The sequence below is a fragment of the Quercus suber genome, unplaced genomic scaffold (assembly GCF_002906115.3).
Source record: "Quercus suber isolate HL8 unplaced genomic scaffold, Cork oak 2.0 scaffold_131, whole genome shotgun sequence".
NCBI lineage: Eukaryota > Viridiplantae > Streptophyta > Magnoliopsida > Fagales > Fagaceae > Quercus > Quercus suber.
The window spans coordinates 658,398-680,524 of record NW_027069594.1 but is presented as its reverse complement, the minus strand read 5'-3'; the positions used below and the strand labels follow the sequence as shown (position 1 = coordinate 680,524).

General features: G+C 32.3%; 2 protein-coding genes and 1 pseudogene across 6 annotated transcripts in view; all 3 read left to right on the top strand.

Annotated features, from left to right (window-relative positions):
* The window catches only part of LOC136061038 (TMV resistance protein N-like), a 28,828-nt gene that overhangs the window by 1,293 nt on the left and 5,408 nt on the right, over nucleotides 1-22,127 (top strand). For 3 of the 5 annotated variants that reach the window (XR_010630058.1, XR_010630056.1, XR_010630055.1), the window contains exons 3-11: nucleotides 938-2,039; nucleotides 2,217-2,489; nucleotides 2,565-3,329; nucleotides 3,431-4,443; nucleotides 5,701-5,830; nucleotides 8,059-8,150; nucleotides 9,169-9,322; nucleotides 9,957-9,997; nucleotides 10,192-10,258. Coding sequence is in view for 1 of the 5 variants with exons in the window: in XM_065776267.1 (XP_065632339.1) it covers nucleotides 938-2,039; nucleotides 2,217-2,489; nucleotides 2,565-3,329; nucleotides 3,431-4,342 (3,052 nt within the window). In the remaining 4 variants the exon portion in view is untranslated. Of the gene's footprint in view, nucleotides 1-937; nucleotides 2,040-2,216; nucleotides 2,490-2,564; nucleotides 3,330-3,430; nucleotides 4,448-5,700; nucleotides 5,831-8,058; nucleotides 8,151-9,168; nucleotides 9,323-9,956; nucleotides 9,998-10,191; nucleotides 10,259-22,127 lie in introns of those variants that run through there. The other 2 variants (XR_010630057.1, XM_065776267.1) reach the window with 2 other exon arrangements.
* LOC111996061 (probable E3 ubiquitin-protein ligase RHY1A) lies at nucleotides 8,068-14,536 on the top strand (annotated as a pseudogene).
* LOC111996087 (disease resistance protein RPV1) lies at nucleotides 20,512-22,038 on the top strand. Its single transcript, XM_065776252.1, has one exon. The coding sequence runs from the start codon at nucleotides 21,089-21,091 to the stop codon at nucleotides 21,599-21,601; it is 513 nt and encodes a 170-aa protein (XP_065632324.1). The 5' UTR covers nucleotides 20,512-21,088; the 3' UTR covers nucleotides 21,602-22,038.

The following is a 22,127-nucleotide window of genomic DNA, read 5'->3' as shown; positions in this document are numbered from 1 at the left end:
ACCATAGCTACTTTATCAATTATTCAATACTATTTTACAATACACTCAACCTCCCAACTTTTATTTTTTTCATACTACACGATAAAATAATATATTTACACGATAAAATAATATATTTATATAATAAAATAATATATTCTGAAGAAAGATAGAAAATGAGACAGTGGAGAGAGGCAGATTTTTGCAGGTAGAATAAAATAATAATTTTTGAATTTAGAATGTTGCTACAGTACCATTGCAAATTTGCGATGGTACTGTAGCAGTATTGCAAATTTTTTAGCTTTAGCAGACTAGTTGTTGATATTTTTGTGCTGAAATGGTAAATTTTGGCAAGATATGGCATATACCATGCAATGGTAAATCTTGGCAAGATATGACATATACCATGCTAGCTACAAATGCTCTAAGAGCACTGCTACTACTAAGGCATTAAAGGCCAATAGAAATAGAAGGTTTATTTTTGTATCTTTACTTGATTGGTAAATTACAAACACATCTAATGTGCTTTCATCCGATGATTTTACCTTTCACCCACACTTGTGAGAAAAGGAAGTGTGATTTAAATCAAGGCTCATCAACTTAATAATTTGCAAATTTTCTTAATCATTTCATTTTCAGAGTATTATAAATGGGTTAGTGACGTAGGATGAAGGAGTGGCAAGTGGCATGAGTCGAAGAACACAGTGTTAGGAGGGGAGAGAGAGAGAGAGAGAGAGAGGGGGAGAGAGAATGAGGACTCAAAAGAAGAAAAAATGCACATTTAAGTCTCAAATTAATTATCGTCTTAAATCTATGACTATGAGTTACATGCACATTTACTTAATTTTAAAAATGTGTCACTTGTAAGTCACACATCTAATCATCTTGAATTTAGTTCATTTTTGTATTTATATTTCCAGCTAGTCTAATTATGTTTCCTATGCTCTACTACTGGCAGTTTTCCTGAATATCAGTTTATCCAAGAAATTATTAGAGTGGTATCAAGTACCAAATCAAATCGCCCAAAGTTATTTGTTGCTAAATACCCAGTTGGAGTAGATTCTCGTGCAGAAGTCGTTGAAAATCTTTTAGATATTAATTCAAATGATGTTCGTGTGGTTGGAATTCATGGCCTTGCAGGAATAGGAAAGACTACAATTGCAAACGCTATTTATAATAGAGTTGCTGATCAATTTGATGGAAGTAGCTTCCTAATGAATGTCAAAGAAAATTCAAGAACAGATAATGGCATAATTAAACTACAAGAGCAACTTCTTTTTGAGATCTTAGGGAGCAAAGAATTTACGGTGCACAGTACTTCTAGAGGAATCAATCTGATCAAAGAAAGACTTTCGTGTAAAAAGATTTTTTTGATTCTTGATGATGTGGATAAATTGGGCCAAATAGAAAATTTTCTTGGAGAATGTGATTGGCTTGCTAATGGAAGTAGAGTTATTATAACCACAAGAGACAAACGTGTGCTAACCACTCTTAAAAATGATCCTTTCATCTACAAGGTTGTGCAACTGAATCAACATGAAGCTCTTCAACTCTTTAGTAAGTATGCCTTCAACAAAAACGAACCTGAGGTAGATTATTTACAACTTACAAATCAATTCATATATTATGCCAATGGCCTTCCATTAGCTCTACAAATTATAGGTTCTGATTTACATGGAAGAAACATTCGCCAATGGGAAAGTGAATTAGAAAAGTATAAGAGCATTCCTAACAAAGATATTCAAAAAATACTAAAAGTAAGTTTTGAAGGATTGGACAAAAATGAACAGGATATTTTCCTCGATATTGCATGTTTCTTCAATGGATGGTCCAAAAATTACGTTGTGGATATCTTAGCTGCTTGCAATTTATATCCAGATTCTGGTATTTCAAAACTTATTGATAAGTGTCTCATAAGTGTTAGATTTAATAATTTATGGATGCATGACTTGCTACTACAAATTGGTAGAGAAATTGTTCAACAAGAATCAAATGTGCCTGGAGAACGTACAAGGCTATGGTGTTGTGATGATGCTTTAGAAGTTCTTATAGAAAATACGGTATAACTTCTTTTTCTTCACTTCTTTTTTAAGCAAAACAAAATCATTTTTTTTTCTTTTTAATGTTGAGGAAAATCTTAGTTTATCATTAACCTATTTTGTTTAAAATTTCAATTTGTTATGATGTTGACAATTTCTATTGTGCAATGTGTTCCACCCAATGCTTTATCCAAACAGGGTTCAAATAAAATTCGAGGCATAATGTTGTGCTTCCATAAACCAATAACGGTGACATTGGCAGCTGATGCTTTCAAAAGGATGAGAAATCTCAAAGTTCTTATAGTTGATAATGTGCACATTTGTGAAGAACTTAAATATCTTCCCAACGGATTAAGGTTGCTTCATTTGCCTAATTATCCTTTTCCCTTACCATCCAATTTTTGTCCTCAAGAACTTGTTACGTTCAAGATGCCACATAGTCGCATTGGGTTAGAGAAGTTATTTACGCAGGTACGGTTTTCTTTAAAAATTATGTTCAAAATTTTAATTTAAAGTTTGCTGAACATAAATTTTTTTTTTCTACAGGAGTTTCAATTCCAGAAATTGAAATGTGTTAGCCTTAGTGGATGTGAGTCTATTACAAAATTACCTAATTTATGTGCCCCAAACTTAGAGAACTTGGACCTTTCATTTTGCAAAAATTTAGTTGAGTGTCATGAGTCCATTGGATTTCTTGATAAGCTTCAAGAATTGCGTCTTTCTAGTTGTGAAAAACTTCAAAATTTTCCAAGCCATCTCAAGTGGAAATCTCTTGACATTTTGGATTTTTCATCTTGCCCAAGTCTTTTTTTTCTTTCTTTCTTATTCGCTGAATGGCGTCTCACCTGGCCTTATAACATCATTAAGGTTCATGGTTTATATAGCTATTGCTGTAAAAATGTTGTGGATCTTGAAGATATCATCTATAAATTACCACCACCTGAGATATTATGTATATATACTAGCAAATCAAGACCCTGGTGTGAACGTGGTACTTTTGCAAAGTCATATGCGTTTCTAGATCTAAGCAATGTTGAAAATCTAGATCTGAGTAATGTTGGAAATCTAATTGAATTAGATTTTTTGATGAAGTCTGATTACTTTCCTGTATTGGAACATCTATATTTAAATGAAATCAATATTATTACCATCCCGAAAAGCATCACTAAGTTTACTAGGTTAGAGACACTCGGAATAAGATGTTGTAAGTATCTTCAGAAAATTCCAAGGCTTCCACAATCTATGAGAGGAGTGTATATACTAAACTCCCATTCGCTACATCCACAATCATCAAATAGATTGTTCAATCAGGTGTTTCTTTCTCTCTTTCTTTCAATGCAATATAGAAACACTCATTTTACCTTCTCGAAAATACATTATTAAATTTGTTTGAATTTGATTATTGCAAACAGTTTCGAGAATTTTGGCAAGCACGATGCGAATATGAACTTATACTACCTGGATCAGAGATTCCAAAGTGGTTCAATCATCAAAGTGTTGGAAATTCCATTTCATTATGGATCGGTCGTTATTTTCCAAAATTTCTATGCTGTATTGTTTTTGAACCGAATGAACAGCTTTGGAATTTTACTATTCGAGTCTCCTTGAAATTTAATGGGCAAAAGTTGACTGATTGGATTCCTTCATCAACCGAACGGGTTTTCGATATAACGTGTAATCATGTACGGATTTTTAAGGTATTTGCTCGTCCTTGGTTAGGAGCCTTAAATATATTTGATCGGAATCGTGTGGAGATTGAATTTCATTGTGAATCATATCGAGGTGTATCTCATATCCAAAGGTGTGGGATCCATGCTGAATGCACCTGTCCTCTTGTTCAACATCTCTCCACCGACACTCTCCCACCTACTTCAATACCTGCCTTCCCCATTTGTTCTATTTCAAACACTGTCACACCTTCCCCCCACCTCTTAAACTCTTGTTTGGAGCGTTCAAATTCAAATTCAAATTCAATGGAAACAACATATAATGATTTTGACTCTACTTTGGAGGGCTCTCATGATGATGGATGTGATTTGAGTTTGTCACTATGCACTTCTCCCACGGGAAGAAATTACCCACCTCCTCAGCCTCAGGCCACTATCCCTGATGACACTAGCCACATTTCTTTGCCATCTAGTATAGACCTTCCAAATAATATGACAGACATGTTCGAATTACGCTTGGGTCTGCCAGGTTTGGGAATTGGCTCAACTGTTAGTGAGGGGTTTCATTTGGGTTCTTCAATGATCCATAACTTTGTCAATGATGATGATTCTGACTTCAATTTGTATTCTCCATCGAAAAAAATGAGAAAATCTTGATCGAACTTGGAAGAAGAAATATGCATCCATCTGAAAAAGAACCTTGAAACAATTTTCTTCTTCATCGTTCCCATTCCATTTCTTTAGCATTTGATGCCAAGGTACATCTCTTTTTTCAGTTACATTGTTTCATTTGCATCTTTGGATGCTCATTCATTGGATTGGGTACCAACATAATTTGAATAGAAACTAACCCAAAGAAAATGTAGAATAGATGAAATAAATTATGAAAAACCTATTTCAATTTTTAGACAAATTATGAAAACAAGCAGCTACGTGTTCATCACATAATCTCCCTCTCTAATAATGAAGCTACTCATACTTCTTGATTTATTAAAATTTTGAGTTTTATTCCATTTCTCCATTGTTAGCATAATATGCGAGTTAGGATTTTTGTCTATTAGTCTGTTACTAGCCAGCGCCAATTTTGAAAATTCAAACTTCAATAGGCATGACTTTATATGCTTATGCCATCCTTAATTTGATAGAGCTAGAGGTTTTGAAATGGATTTGACTTTGCCAATAGTCGTAGTTTCAAGGTCCTTTGAACACACCATTACATTTTAAATGCTTTCTTTTTAAAATTGTTGCTGATAGTATATATTGTCTCAAATTTCATAATCTTGTAAAAATTTCGGGAATTATATGTGGATTTCTGATATTAGCTTGTTTGTTATTGATGATTTCCTCCTCCACTATGGTTGGTATTGATGTTACCTTCTAGGTTGATCCATTAGTGGATTTAGCACTTCTAGAATGAATTAGGAGGTCTTTAATCTAGTGGCAATAACAATTTATATTGTTAAGTCTTTTTCTTTATAACGTTTTGGGTGACGCTCTTTGGTTTTTTCTCCTCACTTGGGCATGCTATTTTATAGCTTTAACTATGAGTGAAATGTGTCTTTGTTATTGATTGTTCGACTCTGAAGTGATGATTGAAAAACTGAATGCGTAGAACCGAGCTAAGTTGCTGTGTGAAATCCTACTAACAAGGTTTCATTCTTTCACATCAAGTTGTTCTTCGACCTAAGTTATAGTGGAATATTTTCTAGCTTGCAAAAGTATACCAATATTTTTTTTCCCATAAACTAGTGCAACTCATTATGTTATAAAATTCAATTGGATTTGCTTGGTGTCTTTGGAAGTGGATTTATCGTTTTCTTTATTAAAGTTCATAGCATTTCATAAAAATTGATAACATGCTTGAGAAAAGAAATGAATCAACCGATAATGTATTGAAACCTAAAATTGACCCTATGATTTCAATATTTTCTGACAATATTAAGAAGTAAAGAAATTTGATCATGCGTGTCATGGAATTATCAGATCTGTTAGGTCTGACGCAGACATTATTGCAGGAACTGGAAAAAAAGATTTTTGCTTTTCGGTGAGAGCTTTCCGATTAACCAATTTGTTGAGTCAATGTTCCAAATGAAGAATTGCCTAGTTGCTTATGTCTTTGGATCTGGAATCAGGGCACTCCTTTTGGTAGTTTCTTGTGTCGTAAGCCATGTGATTATTCATTTTCGCTTTGTTATTGATGCATGTTTGTTTAATTTAATGTGCAGTTGAAATGTCAATTGTTGGTGCCTTATATATATATATATATATATTTTTGTGCTGTTGAATTTTTATAGGTTTAAACTGCCATGTTTTACCCCTATTTAGATGTTTTTTATCTATATCTTCCAACATTGAAATTAACCTCATGCAAAATACACCATAAACGGATTCAATTTTAAAAAAAAAAAAAAATTACTTGGAAAACGGAAGAATGAAAATGAAGAATAAAATGGAGTTCCTCAACATGTGTGAATACTGATCAGAGAAACAAATAACAAAACCAAGACTTGTATAACTTTCATTGCACTTCCCAGTGTCTACACAAGTTGTGAAATGACCATAAGGGTATAGAACATCCTTCTTTCAATGCAATCCTACATCTAACTACTAAGTAGTTGCATTTAGTTCTGGATGGATGTCATGACAATATAAACTGCCCAATTATGTACTAGCATTTGAAGTAGAGAATAGGGAAATGTCTATCAATCCAAATTTGCTGTTAAAGTCACATTGGGATGTTTTGGTTTGAACCTTTCAAGTCTTTGGAGTATTTATTTTTAATGTGCTAGAATGATACTGCATTAGGTTATTTGCTCATTTACATCTAGCTGGCCAAAATTTAAGCTACTTTAATTCCCAAGTGCCTTTGTTTGGGATTTGTAGAAGAAAATAATTCATACTTATTGGTTGAAGAGTTTTTCCAATATATTATAAAATAAAAGGCTTTTATTTGTTTGTTTCTTTTTATATTAATTGCACATACTTGAATTAATTGGGATGACAAGGCCACAACTTCATCATTATTGGAATAATAGTTGTAGCTACTGGTGAAACTACTTCATCCTTGTAAGTTTTGTTATTTTTGTGCCCAAAAATGATCACTCTGTTCTGTAGGATTCTCTCTTTTGGTATTTTGTACTAATGGACTCCACACTTGTTGCAACTGGGTATAGAAGTCTTGTCTTTGGTATTTGACACCCTTATTTTGTAGACATTAGAATAATCTCAATGCCCAAAAAAGGTTTTATAGTTATCTTTAACTATGAGCAGGTCTTCTATCCCTTTGAAGATTATAGCTCTATACACATTTCATTTCTTACCCACTGGCATATCAATTGTAAATAAATTAATAGGATTACCTCCAATTTCAGTTTGAACATAGTAATTTTCTACTGTTCTATGGCACCTTCTTACTAATTTCACTTTGAGTTAAATGTTGAAAAGAATATTTTGAAATTACAAATTAGTATCACCTTGAATTCATGAGATAATGGTTATGATTTTACATCCGATACAAAAAATATACATGCCTTTTACTGTCTTATACATTAAAGTGTCAAGGAGAAGAGAAAACTTATGTTGTATCCCCTTTTGTTAATTTTGCACTTATTGTAACCAACGAGCATGGTAAAATCAAGTACGTACGAGGTTAATTTTACATGTTAATGTTCCCTCCCTATTGAACATTCCCATTCATTTACTTGATCAGTCCAAGCAATTCCATGTTATTTGGACTATCATTTGTCAGTTAAGTTCCTTTTTAAAATATTATTTATGCTATTTACAAACAACTTTCCTTTAAATGCCACTACAAAATTTCTTAGTCAGAATTACTAGGCCATGGTTGCATAACATAGGCACTAGTTTCTAGTGGGAAGACTTTCCGTGCAAGGATGTGGTTTCTTTGTCAAGTTTGATTTTTCCTTGAATCTGCACAACCATTTCTAGAATTTTTACTCAAGGGGTTTTCACCATGTGTTGCAGTCCATGATGAATCTATGCAAGCACTGTCCATTGTGATACAGAGCTTCAGCTAATAATTTTGAAATTTTCACTTTCTTGACCTCTTGCAATACCAGTAAAACCTTACATCTAAATGACTCTTTGTTTAAACAATAAAATTTCTTTTCAGATGACTTTTGCTATCTGCAGTTAAACTTTTGAACTTGTTTAATACAGTTAAAACTTTTGAACTTTTGACTTTTGCTATCTGCAATTAAACTTTTCAACTTGTTTTCAAATACGTGAAAGTAAATATTCTTTGACTTATATAAGGTACATATATTGGGTAAAAATGGAAATATTGACCATTATTGCCACGTGAAGGGTGTCTATGTTTTCTTGGTTCTTGACATTGCTTTTCTTACATCCAGGCTAAGGTCATGGCTGGTAATAATGTAGCGAGGTAATTGCTTCAAAAGATGACACAATCTGCATGCAACTCGTATCTTGACATTTAGGAAAGGTATAAGTGAAGTCATGGTTTAAATTTTAACATTAGATTATAGCATCATTGAGGTCTTCCCTAATTGTACCTTTGACAGTTTACTTAATTATTAGCTTAATTGATCACATACACACACATGCATACCTAGTTCATTTTTTCCTTTTCTATCTGAGATAGAAATCCTACTCTAACATAATCTAAGTGTATGTGTGTGTAGCCACTTCTCCCGTGCCATCATACAAAAACTTGTACTTATGGAGTGATCATAATACTAAGTGTGCGTTTAGGAAGCGCGTTTTGCACTTCCTAGACGCACGTTTGCGTTTCTGTTTTTTTTTTTTTTTTTTTCCCAACCGAAAAGTTTGACTTTTCCTGTGAACAGTGCACATTGTGCACTATTCACGGACCCACAAATTCACTTTTTAATCACTTTTTCATTAAAAATGGGTCTCACGGTACTATTCACACATTTAAAAATTATTTTGCTACAATGTTTTTCAGTTTTCAGCTGTATCCAAATGGACCCTAAGGGTGCACGGGGGTATAAATACCTAGTTCACATTATTGTCAATATGTGGTAGAACACACAAACAGAAATAGAATAATGTTTGTGTTGTGTTGTATTTTCCCATGATCTGCCCATGTTAGTGTGTTTGCATTGTCATAACCTTGGCCCTTCTTCTTGTTCATGTTGGAGAAATTCAAAATTGAAAAATAAGGTTTGGATATATTAGGTAAAAAAAATAGTGTGGATTAAGTTGGTTTAAGTTTTCACATAGTCAATGACTAGGGCATTTTAGATATAATATATTTTTTAAGCGTTCTTGTATTTTTTTACACATTATAATTTTATTGATTCCATCTAATTCTTAACAAAATTTTGGTGGGTCTATGGAGTGATTAATGACCCTTATGGTGAATTTTTCATTGCAAAGATCTAATCTTTTCAGAAGGTATATATGTTGCCTACATTTATAATAAGTATGAGTTCTTCAAATCTGTTTTTAGATGCTTACAATACATTAATGTTTAATAGGAGAGCCTTACTCAGGATTATGATTCCAAGTATTGAAGGCTAATGTACATCCTCGAGGATAGGACTCCTAGCTTATGTACAAGTATTGCTGGAACAAGTTGGAGAACTGAAGAAATTCTGGATGACATGAAAAAAATGTAGCCAGAGTGTTCAGGTTTGGTTATCATTATGCACATATAGACTACTAGTTTTATTTAAAGAAAAATAATAATAAAAAAGAACCTTGCAGTCTTCTACAATTCTGTCTTTGATTGGATTCTTGCTTGAAGATAACCGTGTAAGAATATTCAAAATTAATAAGCTTGGCTAGACAAATCATTACCTTGAGTACATAAAAGGTGCTAATGATTTTGAAATTAATGAGCTCTTAATCATATCTGACCTGCTAAAAGTATCTTATCATGCTAGTGAAGATCATAATTCTAATGTTAATATGAATTCATTTAGTTTTTACGTTACTATTATGTCCAAAAATTTGTCATAAAATTTAAAATACCAAGTGCACCAACATTTTCCTAAATATATTAATACATAATCTGAAGATCTTGAACAAAATTAGCACATAATGCATAACAAACTTAAGACTGCAAAATGCGTAGAAGAGGTATGCTAAATAGGTTTCTTTTTCCTCTAGCAAAAAGGAATTATGTAGGATTTGAATGTACGAATACTAAGAAAAAGTTGTATATACACGGTTCTTTTAGACAAATAAAGCTGTGTATTGTCAAATATTATGGTGTGTGTTGGGAGTGACTAATTGTTGATGTATATCTTTTTTTTTGAAACAGATTATCTAGCACCATAATTTTTTCGTGGATGATTGTCTAAGGTTAGTACAATTTTTTATCAGCAAAGCTGGAGTGAAACTCTTGTTTCATTTTGAATTAACATGTAAGATGATTGATGAATATTATGCATTTATAACTACTTATCCTCATGTTTGGCCCCTAAAAATTTGTGAAGAACACATATCAAAGTTAAGGAGTTGTAGTGTAAAACAAATCATACTGTACATTATTGCAGTCAGACAAAGAAGACAGAGTTGAAAGCACAAATAAGTTGAAGCAAGGAGATGATCATAATCAACAAGGTTTGTTATTCAGTATCATTATTTTTGTTTGTCTTCATTTAATTACTTTGTGCAAACTCTTATTTTGCATGCATGTATTTAGTCATTCCTCCAAATTATTGTTTTATTTCAATCATTTCACCTTATCATATTTTTTTGGAAATTGGTAAAATTTTTAGTACTATCATTTGCACCATTTATCACGAATACAACAACAATATCAACAAAACCTCATGTCTGTTTGGTTGGGGGATAGAAAGGTGGAGGGATGGAAAGTGGTAGGATAAAATATACTAAATTTAGCTTTCATTCATGTGTGTTTGGTTGGCAGAATGAAAAAGTGAAAGGATGAAAAACTCATTTGTTTGGTTGAGAAGAAATATTGAAGGATAGAAAATGTAATTTATATAAATTTAATTTCATACTCCTATTACATAAAACAATTTTTTTAATAGTTTGTAAGAAGTAAATTTTTTAAATTATTATAAACTTATGTACTAATACAACTAAAAAAAAAAAAAAAAAAAAACTTTTTTTTTTTTTTTTTAATAATCAAATCAACTCTAGTTTCATTTTGGATTAACAAGTAAGATGATTGATAACTCCTTATCAGCATGTTTGGCCCTGAAAATTTGCGAGGAGCACATATCATAGTTAAAGAGTTGTAGGTGTAAAAGAAATCATACTATACATTTTCTTTGTATTCAAGCCATTTAAAGACCTTAATTTGTTCATGATATTATTATAAAGTACTGATATCTTTGGCTTGAGATGTCAATTTATCAAAATCTGAAATTTTCATTTGAAAATGGACGTAATCCAATAATCTCTAAGCCCCACCAGTAAAAGATTGTTTTTGAAAACAAGGAAGACAATTAATTGTTATGCTGATATTAAGAACTTGATTTCCAATTTTCTTTTGTTATCCTTGGGGTTTATTCTTAATAGTTAGATTTTTCAAATGCAGAAGGTGGAAGAGCTGAAATTGATGTGCCTACAGTATGTACCAGCAACTTAGTGATTGACATCATTTATCATTGAGATTCTCAAGCTAGAAGAATTGTTGGATGGATTAGTTGGGAATTGAAAAAATCCATCAAGGGCAGTTAATTTAACTCCCAAAAGATGTAAGATCCTATTTCTATTTTGTAAGTAAAGTGACACATAGGCATCATTGTTTCTCTATTTGTATGTGTTTCATGAGTGTATGTGTCTCTCTCTTTCTCATTCACAGTTTTTGTAGCAAATTCAAGAGGGAAGTTAATGTTGAACTTGAGAGCAACATTAAAAATGGAAATGGTGGCATCTTTGGGATTGGGGCTTCTCCTAATAGGGATTTCAAATTTTCCGAGGATGAAACAACATAATTTTTGGGGGATTGGTTGGGTGCCATTATCTATTTCTTCTATAAATAATACTACAAGTACTTTGGTTTTGTTACTTTCTTTGTAAGCTAAGGACTTTTTGAATTTTATGGGGGGAGGGCATAAAGTTAGATAGGTGGCATGAGCTGCTTCTCTTTGTAGTTTTTTATTTTCCCCTCTCTGCATAGTACATATTTTGAGTGAAAAGTACAAGGAAGAGCAACTAGTTATGTGAGATTCATTTGTGACATTCATCTGTGACGTATCATTGTCTCCTCTGTGATCTCCAACAATTAAGGTCATCAATTGAGTGTTTATAAGTTTTTGTTTTACCCAACATTTAATTGGTATCTTTCTTATTGTCAATTTGTTTTAAGCAACAGTGGCAACACAGAAAATTTAAGCAACACAAGTAGGCCAAGGTTGATTGAAAATGAGGACAGGCATCCTTGAGCTGTGCTGCTTGCAAGGACAAGGCTTCTGGAGAGGTTGAGAGGGGTGCCTCTTTCTGCAAACAGGTCAGTGCTTAATGTGATATGCAATTTGGTATTTTCAAGGGTGAGTTTGGACATTTCATGAAAATTATTATCTATTTTTATGCCAAAATTTACATTATACATCGCAATACCAAGATTGACAGCCACCAATGCTGTTGATGGTGAAGTTATGTAAGTATTGAATCAATCAATCTGATACCATATTTTCAGGATCAATAATGGATCCAATTTTCTTCTCTGGCTCCACTATTAGATGGACCTCTTTGTGTAAAAACTGCGTTATAGTGACCCATGTAATTCTTATGGAAAGGCCAGAAACATCTTCAACTTTCTTGCAATTAATTATCCTGTACATGATGTCCGTAATTTAAATTTCTTATGACAAAAGTATTTATGACTGGAGGAATTGCATAATGTGTGCGTGTTTGTGTGTATGTTGGATTGTATCTACCTATACTGTTAAGAGATGTTTAGCATATCACAAAACTAGGCCAACCAAGAACAACATAACTGGTTTTATTTGTTTTTAGCTCAAAAAACTGGTTCAAAATTGGATGAAATATGTTCCTTTAAAATCCTAGTTTTAACTTAGGTTCTTTCAAATATACATTCTCTCCAAAATCAAGTTCTGAATTTGATGTTTTTCACATGCATATTCTTACCATAAATCTAGTTTTAAATTAGAAATTTTTGCATGCATATTAAGTAAAACTGGTTTTGATATGATTCTAGACAAACATGAAATAAAATAAAACCAGTTAAGTTTTGTTTTTGGTTCAGCTTGTATCGACAGACAGTGGAGGTTGTGGCACAACAGTGAAAGGGTTTAGATATGATATCTTTTTATGTGAGATTGATGTGACATGGTGACAACTGTCCAAATCCATGGAATTCCCTTTGGAATCTCCAGAGGAGCCACATCCCTGATTAAGTTGATAACATTTATAAAATGATAAGTCGCTAGAGCTCTTTTGTCATGGTTACACTTGCTCCCTCTGTAAGAAATTTTAAATTGCAATTGAAGTTCAATTAGGCAGTCATTTGTGATCCTAACTTTGGGGACCCACTATAATTTTGCTCTAAGTTCCCCTTTGAAGGATTTGAACTTGGTTATTAATTGCAATGGCTAATTCTACTGGCTCTAACCACCAGGTTCATTTGCGAGGCTCAGGGAACATCTTGCACACTTACCAAAGAGAGTAGTGTATTCCTTTAATCTCATTTTATGACTTAATATTAATAATGCAGCAATTCAGGCAGTTAAGACAAGACACTGTAATTTATTGTGACAAAATTCTCCTAATATATTCTATTTCTTTTAACAAATGCTGAATTCTATGCTTGTATTCATCAAATGTGCATATATATATTCACAAATTATTGGTGAATATCTCTTGTACCACTAAATTGTCTTTGAAAAGGTTGGACTGATTTTAATGGATGGCTTCTTCAATCATTGTGTTTCTCATTCAATCTTGATTTTTGTCAAACGTTTATTGGGCTTCCGTTCTCTTTATGATATTTCCAGTATCTTGCACCTCTATATTCTTTGTTAAATCATTTTCATATCATTAATTGTCATTTGCTGTGAATTTCTGCTGCTGATACTACTGACATCATCCTCACTACTGTTGCTGCTGCTTGTGCTATTATAGATATCGTTTGTTGCAGCCTGCACATGATATTATGGTCTATAGATTAGTTGTCAAAATATTTTGAATGTGAAGATCTTTCTTCCCTATTCCTTGAATCAAAATAATAGTCTCTTGTTTCATTTTTCTTTTTTATTTAGGGGAAGTGGGAGACCTTTGTCAAACCGCACTGAATTAATGCTTGAAGATGGCGTAAGGGAGCTTGTTGATGATCGGGATGTGGGTACTCAAGCATCAGCAGGTCAGTCAGCTGGATGCTCAACCATTACTAGCCTGACCTCTCGAATTGAGAGGCTACAATTTTTCTTAAAACCGAAGAAGAAGCCACCTGGTCTCAGTCAGGAGGCTCTAGATTGTTTGCACCTGGAGGTTTTCAGCAGCAAGGTGAAGGGGCGTTATCAAGAGCTTCTCAGGATTGTAGTATATGTCTGGAGATGCGCTTATACGCTTGCCATGTTCCCATAGGTTCCACTCTGCCTGCTTGGGTCCCTGGCTTCGAACTTGTGGTGACTGCCCATATTGTCGTAGTAGAAGTATATAGTAACAAGTCACAACAAAGCATCAAAGAGTTAGATTTTTTTTTTTATACTAGAAATGTTGTTGTAATCTGGGTTTCCTACACGTGTGAAAGTTTTGGCATTGGCCAAATTATGTCTTTAATTTGTAATTGTGTGCATGTGTAATTATTTGTATCTCCTGCTCTGTTGTACACACACGAGAGAAAATCTGGTCTCATCGTATTTCTTGACTGTTATTTTTGAATTTTGTATACGTGTTTTTGTGTTTTTTACTGTTGTAGGGTACCTTTTGATTTCTCTCTTCTATTCAAGAAATTTAGAAGGTATTGACAGTCAAAACCCACAACGCCTGTGAATGATGTTGGAAAGACCCAACAAGTGGTATTGCGGCTTGGACACCTATATTTATGTGAAAATAAAATAACATAAATTGAAAATGCTTTTAACTTTTCTTTTCTTTTTTGATAAAGTAAAAAAATGCTTTTAACTTGAACACAAATAGAATAGACTACCGGAATGAAAGGACAAGAGAACAATTATTAAACTTATGCTTTGGCCCTTGTTCTATATTTTATTTTTATAATTGCCAACATTACATCCATGTATAAAAATTGCACCATGGAAAATCGAACAATACTCAGGTATCCGACCCTTGGCGTGATGTTAATTATGTTAATCCAAACAATTTTCTTTCTTATTATCTTTGTGTTTCTTAGCAACCAAATAGATTTTTTTGTACTCTAAAGGACTCTGAAGAAAAACTGGAAGAGGCATTAAGTTTATCCGTCTAGCTGTGTGAAAGAGAAATAGAACGGGGGAATTTGAAAGCGGAATATTAAAGAAAAAGAGAAGAAGGGGAAAATTTATATATAAATAAATTGATTATGGGAGCAAGTAAAAGAATAAATGTTTTTTATTTATTGAGAATGCTAAGTATTTCTAACACATACGCACAAAGAGAGGGGAGAAAGTCTTAAAGAAAAAAGAATAAATATTGACGTAGCTATATGAGAGTTCAAAACGGCATATAAAAGTATTCTTTAATCTTGTGCTTAGTTAGCATTTAATGGCTACCTCATTAACAAAAATGGATGGAAGATCAAACTAAAAACAAGCCTAAACATTGGGCATTAAAATTCATAACTTTACATTTTAGGGATCAAAATCAAAATGACCTCAAACCCCACCATCCTCTCTCTCTCTCTTTCTCTCTCTCTCTCTCTCTCTCTATATATATATATATATAAAATCGTCTGTTCAATAACCCCACCATCCCCCCTCCACCACCCTCTCTCTCTCTCTCTCTCTCTCTCTCTCTCTCTCTCTCTATATATATATATAATCCGTTGTTCAAATTAAGAATTCTCACATGTTACCCTTTAAAGATTTTATTAAATGTATAGATGGTACTTTGGGTTTATGAAACATGATCAACAAAGCTTGATTTTTATATAATTATATTTAGATTATATCGCAATGTTATGATGGATGGATTGGTCTTATTTTACTATAAAATTTAAGTAATCATGTGGTTTATGAATTTGAAGAGTTATATATTGTGAGATTTGTTCATATGATGAAATAAGGTCTACTCTTTACATTTTACTTTAGTTTATACTTCCACTTTATGATATATGATTTATTGATTATGATCTATTGCATAGTTATTTTTATATATTTTTTCGCTTAGTTTCAATTGTGTGGAAGAAAGAGACGTGAATCTATATTTTGAAGAATAATATACCTATAAGTGTTGAATCGCATTCACTTGTATACTAAAAAACAAAGTATACATGATTAGAACTTGGTCTAATAGTTCTCACACTATAATTTTTTATAAAAAAAATTTATTGCATTGTATTTTCATACATATTTCAATATATATATATATAATACCCAACTACAAAATTTATTTAATTTGTTGGTTGTTACACCACAAAAAAAAAATTCTAATATAAAAAATTATTTCAAATAACACATTAACTTTTAAAAATATACAATCTAATATATTAATTCAATAATTATCCAATAAAACATATTCATATCAAATTTTGAGAAATAAGTTGATAGAATCAAGCGTTGGTAGAACATAACGTGGCAGAAACCTCTAGGAGGTGCTGCCACGTTAGGAAAAATGCCCATCTAAGAAACTGACACGTGTACAGTTTAATCTTAAAAAACCGCACGGTATATCATTTGCTTGGTAACGCTACAACGTTTAAAAGCCTCTCATTAGCGTATCAGCAATGGGCTTGTCAAATGCCAAATGTAAAGCACATTTGGCATACAAGCCCAAATACGCTAGCAATTGGATGGCTAAAACCGTCAGAGGCCAAATTTTTAATCCCCTCTCTCTCTTGCTACAGTACCAGACTCCCATCCCTTGTTTCTCTTTTTTGCCATCACAAGCTTCTCTTTCTCTCGCGCCATCAAGCTTCTCTCTGTCTCTCCATCAAGCTTCACTGGAAGCAACCCATAGCACAACCAACCCAGCACCACAAATCAAACACCGACCAAACCCAGCACCATAACCACGACCCACAACCCACGTCCAAACCCACAAATCTGACCCCCATAACCAACAAAAACCCACCAGAGCACAACCAACAAAAACCAACCGCCGGAGCACAGACTCACGATCCACAACCGAAGCACAGACCGGAGCACAATCAAACCCATATAAGTAACGAAGAAGTGAGACAGGAGAGAGAGAGGAAGGAATGAAAAAAAATGAGAGAGGAGGAATAAAAAAAATGTTTTTTTATGTTTGCCTTCTGGACTTAAAAAAAGAATATTTTAATAAGATGGTAAAATAATAGAGTTTTGGGATGTTGAGTGTATTGTAAAATGGTATAGTATAATTGATAAAGTAGCTTTTTAGGATGGTAAAAATAAGATGAGATATGAGATTCGGATGTGGATGTGGATGCTCTTATAAATATAAAAATAAACCGCATAAATTCATTAAAAAAAGGGCCTTGCTTGCTGTATGGATAAAAAGGAAGAGAACAGAGTGGTAAAAATACAGACGAAGGGATTGAGAAAGATACAGTCACAAAGAGAGACAGGGTTCGTATGGCGCCATGAGAGAAATACGATGTACACGGAGATAGAAATAGAGAGAGGTGATGAGGCCGGAGACACGGAGAAAGAAACAAAGAAAGAGGCAGAATCAGACATCATAAAAAATCTATGGCCCATCAACACTGGTAAATTTTTTTAGATTTGGGTTTGAAATGCTCGTTTCAATTGAGTTTTCAATTTGGAATAATGCTACAATACAATCACTCCCCCAGTTCTAACCTACACTCATTTTTATTGTGTTGTTTCTCTGTCAGTTATATTGACTTATAAAACCTGCAAATTTATAAATATATTAATTAAAAAAAGTGGGGTTTTGGTTTTGTAGCGAGAGAGACTGTGTTTTTTTTTTTTTTTTTGAAATTAATTTATTTAATTTGATAAAGATGACGTACGACAACTACTACACATGGCACCCAAATAAGCTGTACAACTTATTTGATGCAACAGCTATGTTCTACCAACGCTTGATTGTAGATCTGGCTCCGGTAGATTCTTGTGTAGTTAGAAAGTACAAAACCTCTCAGATCTCACAAAGAGTAACACATAAGTCTTCCAAAAGTCTACAAAACGTAGCTAGGGTTTCTCTTTTATATGTAGAGAAGTTGGAATGAAACCTTAAAGGTTTTCACGTGCTTGGGCCTGTTTTAAAAAATTCTGCAGAATTCTGTTCTTGAGATTTTCGATTGGTTGAGTCTAATTCTCGATCGGTCAAGCAAGGCAGAAACTATCTTCATTTTTCTAGAGTCAGCTAGACTTGAACCTTGAAACAAATACTTTTAAGTATTGCCAAATACTTTAAACTAGACATGTTTTGTTCTCAGTTTGTCAACACCATAAAAACATGATTCTAAACATTTAGAACCTAACAAAATATATATATATATATATATATATATGTACACACATCTAAAATTCAATTCTCTTATAAGAAAAGCGATTTATTATAGATTACTAATCCAAATTTATGATTTTATGAATATTTTAGAAAACCAATTACATATTATAATTGCCAACACAACATCCATGTATAAAAATTGGAATTTATTTGAGAATTAAAACCAAAACAATAGTATAAATTAGAGAAATAATTTTTAAATATAGTTATTTCAAGTTTAGAGAAAAAGCTCAATTTGGAGTGTCAATTGGTCCATAGTAGGTCTGTCATAGTGTGGTTAAAAGTCTCCAATAAGAAATTTAAAATTTGATTTTGGATCAAGGATTTTGAATGTAGGCGGAATTTGAACATAGATCCTTTATTTGAGAATAAAAAATTATCATTTAAGTTAATTAGAGCCACAAATTAAATTGAATTGATCATAAAAATATGAAGTTCACCGATTACCTAGCATCATTTTTGGTACTTTTTTCAGCTAAATTTTAGTGTAAAATAATGAAAAAGAGTAAAAATAATGAAACAAAGATACTCTTTGTTCAAAGTACTTTTTTCATACCCAAAATTATCTTTTCTTCTCTTTCTTTTTTTTTTTTTTTATTTTTATTTTAATTTTGAATATTTAACTATTAATTTATATACTCATTCTTAGGTCTGTTTGAATACCGTTTTATTACTAAATAAAATATAAAAAATATAATTTTTAATATATAAATAATGTTGTGATACTCATTTTTAATAAATTTTATTAAAAAAATTTATAGATTTCGTAAAACAGTTCACAAGACTCAATAAAAAAAGACTAGGACATGCTTTCTTAATGAAAATTTATAACAGACAGANGTGATGGACCCTCTGCTCGATGTTATGTGATGGACAAATCGACTTTAACTTGTTGGAAGGAAAATTGAAGCCGCGTGGGACCGTTGGTTAGTGCTTCCAGGAAGAGGGATTTCTAGTTGCTTTTGCTTTTGTTTTTTGTAGGCATATTGACTGCACCTTGGCGTGATCTTCAAGTTTATGCGATGGACAAATCAACTTTAACTAGTCGGAAGGAAAGCTGAAGCCACTTGGAAAGATTGCACCATGGAAATTTCGAGGAAGGGGGATTTATTTTTGGATGAATTCTAGAGCTTTTTCGTTTTATATTTTGCATATTCAACTGCTTTCTTTTTCTTTTTGAATCAATGATTTTGAGTGTAGGCGAAATTTGAACATAAATCTTTTATTTGAGGATAAAAAAATTATTATTTAAGTAAATTAGAGTACACAAAATAAATTGAATTGGTCATAAAAATATGAATTTCACCAATTACCTAGCATCATTATTTGGTACTTTTTTCCTGTTAAATTTTAGTGTAAAAACAATTAACAAAGATACTCTTTGGTCAAAGGTACTCTTTTCATATTCAAATTTAGCTATTATATTTTATGTTCTTTATTTTCTTAATATATTAAAATAACAAAAATATTTTATATAAAAAGGAAAAAAAAATTAGAGTTCTTCACAATTGATACTCTATTTTTCATGTGTTTGTAAACATTAAGAGTAATCGCATTAGTTCATTTATAACTTTTTAAAATAGAAAAAAGTACTAATTTTACATGTTTTAACTCAAAAAACACTTATATTAGTTTTTGTAAAAATGTGAAAATATATGTATATAAATAGTAATTATGTATATATGGGTCCGTTTGGATAGCACTTATTATTGCTGAAAGTTGATAAAAACTGATTGTTGCTGAAAACATTGTAGCAAAATAATTTTTAAATGTGTGAATAGTATTGTGGGACCCACTTTTAATATTAAATATTACGTGAATAGTATGTGAACAGTGCATAAACAGTACACGCACAGTAAATTTTGTCCCTCAAAATCAAAAAAGCCGGCAAAAAAAAAAAAATGAAAAAACGTGAAACTGAAAACGTGTCGCAACTAAACGTGCAATCCAAACCAGGTCTATGTATGGTTACGGTTTATTGTGTAAATAAATTTTTTTTTTCTTTCCTCTCTCTGCCCTGACTCAACTGTGTAAAAAAATATGTATAATATTTTATTTGAATATTTTACATTGTTTAACGTGTAAAAAAAAATATTTTATTAAAAAATATATGTATAATGTAAATATTTTATAAAAATAAGTATATAAAATAGTAAAAGTTGACTTTAAACGTGCATGGAACAAATTTCTCACATATGTATAGGCTCTAAGCTAAAAAATTAATTAATAATTGTGTGATGGAATGTGATGTGATGGACCCTCTGCCCGATGTCATGTGATGGACAAATCGACTTTAACTTGTCGGAAGGAAAATTAAAGCCGCGTGAGACCGTTGGTTAGTGCTTCGAGGAAGAGGGATTTCTAGTTAGTGCTTTTGCTTTTTTTTGTAGGCATATTGACTGCACCTTGGCGTGATCTTCGAGGAAGGAAGGCTGAAGCTGCTTGGAAAGTTGCACCATGGAAATTTCGAGGAAGAGAGGCTTCTTACTTTTTCTTATTTTCCAGAGCTTTTTCGTTTTATATTTGGCATCTTATTCAACTTTTTTTTTTTTTTTTTTAATGGAATAAAGAGGGTAAGTCTAAACAAAAGATCATTGATTTGCAATTTCTACTAAACTTCTTAAGAAAACTATAGATGCGTAGGAATTTCTCTGCTTTAAAAGCTCTTTTCCAAGGAGTTTATTCCTATTTCCCTTCTTAATGGTTTAATCAACCTGAGCGTTCTATTCAAATTGCTCTTTTTCAAAAGAAAACTTTTGTTTTTTGAGTGGTTTACTCATCTCTTGTACTTCTCATTTTATCACATCTTTGATCTTTCCAATCTTTTCCACATAGATCTTGATGGCTTTCCCGATCGATGAAGGAGACTCCTTGTCTTCTTCCACTCACAAGTGGGACTATGATGTCTTCTTGAGTTTCAGAGGTGAAGATACACGCTATAGTTTTACGAACTATTTATATGAGGCTTTGCATGACAAAGGTTTCAAGACTTTCATCGATAATGATCTCCAAAGAGGTGAACAAATTTCAGCGGAACTTATCAAAGCCATTAAATCGTCAATGATTTTAATTATCATATTCTCTCAAAATTATGCATTTTCCACTTGGTGCCTAGAAGAACTTACAGAGATTCTTGAGTGTAAGAAAAATGGACAAAAAGTTTTACCAGTTTTTTACAAAGTGGATCCATCTGAAGTACGCAAGCAAGAAGGTAATTTTGGAATAGCACTAACTATGCAAGAGGAAAAATTCGAGAATAACATAGAGAAAGTGCTGAGGTGGAGGGCAGCTCTAGAGGAAGCAGCTAGTTTGTCTGGATGGCATTATGAGGATGGGTATGTATCTTATCACTAATCTTGTGTCTTTTTATATAGCTTTCAAACCTCTAATGGTTTTGTTATGAACACTAAATACCAAATTAAGATAATACAGTATTTTATTACAATAATACCTGCTACTATTAACTACAAAGGCACTAAAGGCTAGCACAAATAGAAGGATTTGATCTTAACAATTAAGAGTTTGTCTAGCACATCGAATGTGCTTTCATCTCATAAATTTACCTTTCACCCACACTTATGAGAGAAGGAAGTGTTGTTTAAATCAAGGCTTGTCAACTTAATAATTTGGTAATTTTCTTAATCATTTCATTTTTGAAGTATCAAAAATGGTTTAGCGGCGTAGGATGAAGGGGTAGCTAGTGGCATGAGGTGAAGAACAAGAAGAAGGGGTAGGGACATAGTGCTAGGAGGAAAAATTGAGAGAGAGAGAATGAGGGCTCAAAGAAGTAAGATAAATATTTTATTTAAATAAATATATATAATGTAAATATTTTGTAAAAATAAGTATATAAAATAGTAGAAGTTGATTTTAAACGTGC